Raw genomic sequence first — 10,346 nt, 5'->3', positions numbered from 1 at the left:
ATCCAGACAACATCCCATAGGTAGGAATGTCACTTATGGTCCACAAATGCATAGCTCGCATCGTAAAATTCGTCTTTGCTGAGCAGTCATACGTCCTCACCCCTGTTGACCACAAATCCTTCAACTCTTTTATCAATGGTTGTAGGAAAACATCCAGAGACTTTTTTGGATGGTTCGGACCAGGTATTAATATGGTCAAGAATAGCAACTCCTGTTGCATGCACATCTCCGGTGGCAGGTTGTATGGCGTAAGAAAGACTGACCACAATGAATATTGTCTCCCTGACATTCCGAATGGACTAAATCCATCTGTGCATAATCCAAGATACACATTCCGGCTATTGCTAGCGAATTCTGGATGTACATTGTTAAAATGTTTCCAGGCTCTTGCATCTGATGGATGAGTCATCTCGCCATCTGTCTGAGTATGCTCGGCATGCCATCTCATCCCTCCGGCTGTCTGCTCAGATTGATACAATCTTTTTGATCTGTCTGTAATTGGTAGGTACCACATCCTTTGGTACAGTACCCTATTATGTACCCTTCCTTGCGGCTTGAATCGTGGCTTCTTACAGAATCAGCATTCTTCTAACTTCTCATCATCTCCCCAGTAGATCATGCAGTTGTCGATGCAAACATCTATCATCTCCGAAGGTAACCCAAGACTATAAACCAATTTCTGAATCTCATAATAAGAATCAGCAAACACATTGTCTTCCGGCAAATACTCTTTAAACAAGTCTGCCCATTCATTCATGCAACTTTCAGGTAGATTATGATCAGTTTTAATATTCATCATTCTAGCAGCCAACGACAATTTAGAGAGACATTCTCTACAACCACTGTAAAGTGGCTGATTCGCCACATTTAACATTTCATAAAACTTTTTTGCATCTATGTTAGGTTCTTCATCTTCATCATGAGCTACGAATGCATCAGCTACCATATCATGAACCCTATCATAATCAACCATCTGCTCCTCCTAATGGTAACTATGTTCATTATGCAAATGATGATCAACCGGTTCTTCCTGAAAATTGCTATTACTACTACTAGCTTCATTCTGATCATAATTATAACATTCTCCATGTTTAAACCAGATATATTAATTTGGCGTGAAACCTCTATTTATTAAATGCTTCCAAACATTTTCACGATTTGCCAATTTTTAATTGTTGCATTTCCGATAAGGACATAACATCTTACCGCTTTCTTGGGCGAGCGGTGTGGAATCTGCTTGATGCATAAATGTCTCCAGCCCCGCAAGGTATTCTTTCGTCACTCTCCCGTTAGCATCTCTATGCCTATACATCCACCTCCGCAACTCGAAAATATTCCCGGAGCCCGACATTTTTTTTCTTTCATGTTTGTTTTTCTTGTTGGTGTGTTTAAAATGATATTCAAATGTCCATATTTATAGAAAATTTCGAATCTGGTAGTTGTAATTTTGCTAGAACTTTACGACGAAATTTAGTTAGGTTACCGAAAAAAACGTGTTACAACTACAAAGTTGGTGGATTCAAAATTTCCTCGCTAAGTAGACGTAAAATATTTCCTCGTAAAGTACACGCTACATTTACGTCGAGTTTACGAGGAGAGCATATTTCCTCGTAAAAGTCACGTGACATTACATCGGCTTTGTCGTTATTTTACGAGGAAATAACGTTGATTTTATATTTCTTCGTAAGTTCCTCGTAAAATCGACGTAAATTTACGAAGATTAGTTTTCCTCGTTAAGCTTTCTCGCTAAACTTGTGTTTTCTTGTAGTGATCGTATATATTGACATGTTAACGCATGTTTCATAAAATCTTGTGTCATTTGATAGGCCACTCCTTGCACAAAACATGATATTCAAATAGGGATTATAATTGTAGTGTACCAAAAAAATCGAAGTTAGCATGTATTTCACATTCGATTCGAATTTAAACATAACAAATGATGTTTCACCTAATATCTACATTGCTTCTTCCGAGAAAGTAAGAAGAAAATATATTTAGCCAACTTTAAAAGACAAAGAGAGGAGATTTGAATGGAGTTACTGGCTTTAGTAAGTGAGTTTTTATAAACTGATATGATATCTAGTAATTAACTCAAGTAGCCATTTGTTGAAATGACAACAACAATGTAAAATTAGCATTCTTCATTCTTCAAATGACTTTACAGTATTTTTTTTTTGTCAACTTCAGTCGGTTTTAAAAAATGCGTCCACCGCGGCCGTTTTATCTGTGTTTGAACGCTACTCACATGTAACTGTGGCTTTTTGGGTCAAGTCGCATAAAAAAATTAGAACCCTAAAATGAGTTTTTTTCTTAATTTTGAGTTTTAAATCATGTATTATGATGAAATTCGATGAAATATGGGTATAAATGTAAGAAAAAACATGAAGAAATTGTTACAAAACGTGAAAATAAAGTTTTGAAAGTTAAATTAAGGTTTATTGTCGACAGAGGTTGAAGGAAGGAGATGAAGATATTTTGGTAATTTTATCATCATTAACGAAAAAGAATGAAAATCTGCTACAAACCAGCCACACTAGACACATGTTTATTGTACAATTAATAAAATATATACAAAAACCAAAAACATAAAACTAATCCTCGATTAATCTAAAAAAAATTTTATTCGGCGGTAGACCAAGCCGAACGTACAAGGAACGCCTAGTGAATTTTTGAATAGAGGATATGGTCTTAATAGGGTAAACACAGATGACATATAAGTTCTCAGTCTGGGAACAATGCTTCTCATCTAACTTACACGTGCTTTTCTACAACCGTTTCTGTAGACTTCACTTGGATGTTTTATTGCCTCAACTACAACTTTTATTAACCAAATGGGGCCATGATTATAATCTCACCAGAGATTAAACTAACACATACAATGAAGTAATATAATATCGCCTAGGAATAGATCATCTGAGTCAATATTTCATTGTATTTTCATCCGAGGAGAACATACAAAAGCTTTTAAAGTCGTATTAATAGTCTTCCCTGAAAAGCCCATTCAAACGATCACCCGGAGAGCCCTCTATCTAACTAAACTGACTGCTCCACTGTTCTCTAAAGGACAAAACTCTCTGTCCTAAGCGTAGAGCATCTCCAATCCATCTCTATAATAGAGATCTCTAAAATAGAGAAAAAAAATAGAGATAGTGTTTTTGCTCTAATGTGTTTTTCTATAATAGAAGAATGTTATATTTGTCTCAATAAATAGAGTAATGCTATTTTTTCTCCTAAATATAGAGAAAAAAATAACATTCATCTATTTATAGAGGCAAATATAACATTTTTCTTTTATAAAGGAACATATTAAAGAAAAAACACAATTTCTATTTTTACTTTTATTTTAGAGATCTCTGTGTTACAGAGATGAGTTGGAGATAAGTCTTGATAACACATCTCTGGCCCTTATGAAAATCAATTTTAACAAGTACCGATAACATCTTTGTTGGCATAGCTTCCACGTTGAAGATTAAATTTGTCATTTACTAATGTGATCACGCACTTTCCATTGGCTCTATGCTAAATTTTTTTAATTTATTTTTATTTTAAAATTTAAATATCACCTGTGTGTTGATATTAAAAATCTATCCACATGGAAGCAAAGTAGAGCACCAAAAAGTTGTTGAAAAGGAGAGAAAATAATAATAACAATAAAAAAATAGTTTAATTTCCGCTGGAAATCGAACTGGAGAAACCGAGTTAACTGGTAGCCACAAATCAGTTCCTCTCGATTTTGATCAGATCAGATTGGGATTGTTTTCGTTGAGTCATCCGCTCTGAGAATTTCTGATTGCGAACAGAGAATTCTCCTCCACCGGTCTTGTTTCGAATTAGGTCGTCGGAGTTTTCTGTTTCTCGCTCGCGACGCCGCCGGAGAAGGTTTTAAGAATTTAAACTGACATGTCAGACGCTCTTTCAGCGATTCCGGCCGCTGTTCACCGCAATCTCTCCGATAAACTCTACGAGAAGCGCAAAAACGCCGCTCTTGATGTATTATGCCATCTTTGTTTTTATTGTTTTTCGAATTTTTGCTTTCTTTAGTCTTAGATGATGATGTGTAACTGTTTAATCGCAGCTTGAGAACGCTGTGAAGGCTTTAATTACTTCGGGTGACCATGACAAGATCTCCAAAGTCATCTACCTGTTGATTAAGGACTTTGCTAAATCCCCTCAAGCCAATCATCGAAAGGTTTGCTATTTGATTAGCATTTGCGTTTATTATTTTATCTGATGGTTTTCGATTTTTGTTTTCATAGGGTGGACTAATTGGCTTAGCTGCTGTAACTGTTGGTTTGTCTTCAGAAGCTGCTCAATATCTTGAGGTATTTTTTATATTTATATATGTAAATATTCAAACTTGTGCACTTAATGAACGTTACTTTTTACTATAAGTCTAATTAGTGTGTTAATCCATCTATGGTGGTATTAGTGGATTATAGAATGTTTTCTAATTACATTAAGCAAATAGTGCACTATAACACTTTTTAATGAACATTACTCTAATAAAATGGTATTAGTGTCCTTTCTTTTTCTAATTCTTCTTTTTTGACTCTTGTAGCAAATAGTGCCACCTGTGATTCGCGCCTTTTTTGATCAAGATAGCCGAGTTCGCTACTATGCATGCGAAGCTCTCTACAACATTGCAAAGGTAAAAGGCTGTCACTGTATCCATGTCGTTTGTTCTTTGTTTAGCCCTATTGTGTGTTTTTGGCATTGACGGCACTAATCCCCTTGTTTACTTACAGGTTGTGAGAGGGGAGTTCATTTTTTTCTTCAATGATATTTTCGATGCTTTATGCAAACTCTCAGCTGATTCTGATGCCAATGTCCAAAGTGCTGCTCATCTTTTAGACCGCCTTGTTAAGGTATGAATATTTTCTCGTGTGGTGTGTTGATTTTAGTCGTGTGCTGATTAGAGTTGTACCTTGTGGAATAGGATATTGTGACGGAAAGTGATCAGTTCAGGTGTGTTAAGCTAGCTTTTTGTTTCTGTGTATGAAAATTAACTTTAAAGACTTTGACTCTCCATGTGGTTCCACTTTTTGGCATTTGGATTTTGCAGTATTGAGGAATTCATACCTCTGTTAAAAGAACGCATGAACGTTTTAAACCCTTATGTTCGACAATTTCTGGTAGGATGGATCACTGTTCTTGACAGTGTTCCCGATATTGATATGCTCGGCTTTCTGCCAGACTTTCTTGATGGTAATAGTAGTTTTGTTAACTTCAGCTACATATATATGATCTTATCCTAGTTTAGTTGTTTGTGTGTTCGGCCGAACTAACCTGTCAGTATATTTCCAGGGTTATTCAATATGTTGAGCGACTCTAGTCATGAAATACGACAGCAGGCTGATTCGGCTCTTTCAGAGTTTCTTCAAGAGATAAAGAATTCGCCTGTAAGATTTCTGTTATCTCCTGATTTAAATTCCCTTTTTTGTCTGCTTTTCTGTAGGTTTCTCATATCTTGTTAGTTAGTGTGCTTTTTTTAGAAAAAAATTTCATTGCTAACTTTCTGACTGGAGCAGTACTGCTGTTGAAAGTCTGTAGATTATGGTCGCATGGCTGAAATACTGGTGCAGAGGGCTTCTTCTCCTGATGAATTCACTCGGTTAACAGCCATCACGTGGGTAAGAAGAAAAAAAACATGCTTCTACTTGGTCTCTTTTAGTTACATATATGGGTACTACTTTGACTTTCCAGAAGATCAATATGCTCAGAATAGTTTTTTTCTTAAATGATACGTTTTTTTCTTAAATGATACTGTTGTAGATAAACGAGTTTGTAAAACTCGGGGGTGACCAGCTCGTGCGTTACTATGCTGATATTCTTGGAGCTATCTTACCTTGCATATCTGACAAAGAAGAAAAAATCAGGGTGGTAAGTTTGGTTCCTACTCCTTAGTGATGGAAACTGTAGGTCTCGTATGCAACGTTTCACTTTCTTTGTGTTTATTTATTGCACAAGGTTGCTCGTGAAACTAATGAAGAACTTCGTTCAATCCATGTTGAACCCTCCGATGGGTTTGATGTTGGTGCAATTCTCTCTGTAGCAAGGAGGTTAGTTTTTTCCTTTTTTGGGGGGTCCTTTTGAATGCTATCGATGATTCAATGTTCGCCTGATTTTGTGATCTGTGATTTTTGCATCGACCAGGCAGCTATCAAGCGATCATGAGGCTACTCGAATTGAAGCATTGAATTGGATATCAACACTTTTAAACAAGCATCGTACTGAGGTGAAGAGACGTTTTTGGGCATCATTATTTCTCAAATAACCTCTTTTGTTCATCGTTTTATAGTTAAATTGGTAATTTTGAAACAGGTTTTGTGCTTCCTAAATGACATATTTGACACACTACTAAAAGCACTGTCTGATTCTTCTGATGACGTAAGTTTTGTTTCCCTGAGTGTTTGTTTGCTGAATTTTGCGTTATATAGGTTTGGTAATCTTATATGATATTGAACTATCTGGACATAAAAATATATCATAGGTGGTGCTCTTGGTTCTGGAGGTTCATGCTGGTGTAGCAAAAGATCCACAGTACTTTCGCCAGCTCATTGTCTTTCTAGTCCACAATTTTCGAGCTGATAATTCTCTATTGGAAAGGTTAGTTAGTCCCATCTTAGTTATAGGTCTGTCAGCTGTCTTTAAGTTTCTGGAAAGAACATGTTATTTAGTTGGTCAAAACATATCTCGTTTAGGCGTGGTGCTCTTATTGTCCGGAGATTGTGTGTACTTTTGGATGCTGAAAGAGTTTGTCGAGAGCTCTCAACTATACTCGAGGGAGAGGATAATCTTGATTTTGCTTCAACCATGGTTCAGGTATTTCTCCTTCCCCAAATTTCTTCGGTTAAGGGATGTTTGAAAGTGGAACTATTTAGATGATTGGTTTAGTTTGCATGTTTTATACAGGCCTTAATGTATTTCGAAGCCTTCTCCGTTCATGTCATTACTCACTTTGATTTGTTAATAACAACTATACTGTCATTTTCCTTTTTGTTTGTTTTATGTTTCAGGCGTTGAATTTGATTTTGCTTACATCCCCGGAGTTAGCAAAACTAAGAGATCTATTAAAAGGTTCGCTCGTCAGTCGCGAAGGGAAAGAACTTTTTGTTGCATTGTACGCATCATGGTGCCACTCACCTATGGCGATTATAAGTCTCTGCTTATTAGCTCAGGTAAATACAAAAAAGTATTATTGTATACTTTCTTAAAAATCACCACCAGATATTGAATATCAGAAGATGAAATTATTGACAGGCTTACCAGCACGCGAGTGTTGTGATTCAATCATTGGTAGAAGAAGACATAAACGTCAAGTTTCTCGTACAGCTCGATAAATTGATCCGGCTTCTCGAAACTCCAATCTTTACTTACCTTAGATTGCAGGTTTGCTTGATTCATCTCAACCCAAATAGCTCTCTCTCTCTTTCCAGCTTCTTCTTTTCTCACCTTTCTTCTTTTCCAGCTTCTGGAACCAGGAAGATACACATGGTTGCTGAAAACACTTTACGGTCTTCTAATGTTACTTCCACAGGTAAAAGAAAGAGAAGAATAATAGAACAACACATGTTTGATTTATTGCAAAATTGATGGTTATTTTATAGTGCCTGCTGGATTTGTTTTCATGTATGCAGCAAAGTGCGGCGTTTAAGATACTTCGGACAAGGCTCAAAACTGTCCCAACATACTCATTCAGTGGCGGAGGCCAAATAAGCAGAGCATCTTCAGGAGTTCCTTTCTCGCAGTATATTCATCACCGCGAGGACGGTGGCGCGGAAGACAATAACATCAACAATTCTCACCAAGGAATCAATTTTGCTGCACGGCTGCAACAGTTTGAGAACGTACAGAATCAGCATCGTGGCCAGACAAGGAATAAAGTGAACTACTCGTATAACACTTCATCTTCTTCTGCATCAAAGGTACACAACGCAACACACATTTTTTTTTTTAATCTCAAGGCTTTTATTTGTAACAGAACTATTTCACAGTTTATAGCAGCTCTTATACCATACAAAAGATTATGTTTACTGTTTAGACATATCATTATTTTTTACTTTATGACAAAAACACAAAATAAAAGAAAGTATGTTATTATGTAAGTAGATTGTTTATGATTACTGCTCCTTGGTGATTTTGGTCAATTTGTTTCCTATAAATGTTATGTTCTCTTTCGTTTTCTGCCATTATGTCAGTTTACAAACATTACCAGTTGGAGTAGTCTGTTAATTGTTATTGATTTGAGTCATTTGACATAAGATAGAATCTCAGTGTGCTTTAATTTGATGTGTTAGGAGGTGAGGAGATCTGAAGATCAACAGCAACAACAACAGCATAAACCGCCACCTTCCTCGACATCATTATCAGTTGCAGACAACAATCGACCTCCATCAAGATCCTCAAGGAAAGCCCCGGGTCAATTACAGCTTTAGCCTCCTTGGTATGGTAATGATACATAATAATAATATCCATCCCCGGCATCATTATCAGTAGTGTTCTTTTGGACACCACCGATCCCTTTTGTCTCCTGTAAAATTGTATATCTTTTTATAGTAACTCTTCCAAGTTTTGTCGGAACTTGTGGGAAAGCTACGGTCGTGTCCATCCTCTCTATCGTCTCTCTCTCTCGCTGTTTTTATTTTATTTTATGAGAGATTCTTTAGCCTACCTTTTTTTTCTTGAATTTGTTTCATTGTTGTTCTTTCTTTCCTAAGGGAGATTTTTTTGTGGATGTAAGAAAAAGAAGTCATCATGTGGTTTTACGTTGTTTTTTCTTTAACTGGGAAACCACATGAGGACAATGGTGTAGAGATTACTTTTTGGATATTTATTTTGAGTGATATGCTCCTTTTGATTTTAAAAAGGGTTTGTCCAGACAAATCTCTTGCTCTTATTACCTCTCTTGTTTTTACAATGATATATAACAATAATCTTGTACAAAAGTTGCAATTGTGAACTGTCAGATTCGGGTATTCGATATCTAAAAGACTAAAACTGTTTCTAGAATCATATACATAGACTAAGAGCTGGAATTACAAAGCGATAGCTTTATAATTTTACCATGTGGTAATATATAATAGCTATAGCTCTATGACTAGTTTCGTTCGAATCATATACGTAAAATTAAGAGGTACTATTTCAAGTGCCCGTTTTGAGTAGGGCTGGGATTTCGGGTATTCGGATCGGTTTCCGGTAAAAACCATTCGGTTACGGATAAATCGGTTATTTACAAATCGTATTCAATGAGTACTTGGTTGTGTTGCAGTTTGGATTCTATTCGGTTTTATCCGGTTTCGGGTCGGTTCGGGCATACAATTTAAAACCAGAAATAATATTTTTTTATCTATTTTTTTTTTTAAAGAAAAATAAATTGAAATCAAATATATACTAGTAATATATAGGTAATTACAAAAAGAGTTGACGTATCCCAGTGGTATTGCAAGTGTTGTACTCCTTTCCAACCCGGGTAAGACGCCTATATGATGCAATTCCGTGTGTTTTACATAGAATCCGGTTTAAAACTGGTACCCGTTCGGTTCCAGGTCAAAACCGAACTGACCCGATATCCGTGGTTATTTATATAATTATTCATCTGGTAAATTGATGAATAATGAAACCATACCGAACCGATCCATTTCGGGTCGAATCCGGTTCGGGTTAACGGTTCCGGTTAAAAGTGGGGGCTAGTTTTGAGCTAACGTTTACCTTCACTTTCTGTCAACTGTCCTACTTATAGTTCAATAATTAAAGAAATAGACGGCTTACAGTTGCGTTAAACAGCCGAAGCCCAAGCGACCAAGCGTACCTCTATTTTTTTTATTTTTTTTTTAACGCTGATTTATTATGACATTACAATTATGAAAAAGATTATATAGACGATTTGATAACCGACAATACTACCTGCCTTATGAGGATCTACGCCTAACTGCATCATCTGAACCGTCCTATGAAAATTCACGTCTGACTGGATTTACTTGCACTATGTTGAAGATCCTTTGTAAGCCTTTCTTCCGTAGTCTGCAGTAATAAATCGCTCTCTCCGGGACTTGAACCTGGATTTCTTGTATTCTGCAATAAATTGCATAGTCTGGGATTCGAACTCCAGACCTGATTGTAGAAGCCTTTAAACCTTAATCATTAGGCTACGGTTTCCGCAGACGTACCTCTATTTTTATTTCTGTTTTAAGGAACATTGGGAGAATATAATACCGAGCAGGGCTTTTTTTGGGACAATTTGAAAAATACCCTATTTATAATTCAAAATTTGAAATATACACTTCTATTTTTAATTTTTGAAAACTACACTTAAGTAAATGTGATAAGACATTTTTATCCATATTTTA

General features: G+C 36.2%; 1 protein-coding gene across 1 annotated transcript; it reads left to right on the top strand.

The window, feature by feature from the left end:
* The first annotated feature begins 3,609 nt into the window (after positions 1-3,609).
* Positions 3,610-8,866, top strand: LOC106432929 (protein VAC14 homolog). The gene is made up of 20 exons (XM_048748306.1): positions 3,610-3,990; positions 4,076-4,189; positions 4,257-4,322; positions 4,559-4,648; positions 4,746-4,865; positions 4,937-4,965; positions 5,063-5,205; positions 5,305-5,399; positions 5,544-5,630; positions 5,773-5,880; positions 5,968-6,059; positions 6,154-6,235; positions 6,322-6,387; positions 6,491-6,606; positions 6,702-6,822; positions 7,017-7,178; positions 7,261-7,389; positions 7,469-7,537; positions 7,638-7,925; positions 8,298-8,866. Exons 1-20 carry the CDS (start codon positions 3,901-3,903, stop codon positions 8,433-8,435), a joined length of 2,205 nt encoding a protein of 734 aa, XP_048604263.1. The 5' UTR covers positions 3,610-3,900; the 3' UTR covers positions 8,436-8,866.
* The last annotated feature ends 1,480 nt before the right edge of the window (positions 8,867-10,346 follow it).

This window comes from Brassica napus, chromosome C2 (genome assembly GCF_020379485.1).
Source record: "Brassica napus cultivar Da-Ae chromosome C2, Da-Ae, whole genome shotgun sequence".
Classification (NCBI taxonomy): Eukaryota; Viridiplantae; Streptophyta; class Magnoliopsida; order Brassicales; family Brassicaceae; genus Brassica; species Brassica napus.
The sequence above is the reverse complement of the archived record's forward strand: the minus strand, read 5'-3'. Positions and strand labels throughout refer to the sequence as shown.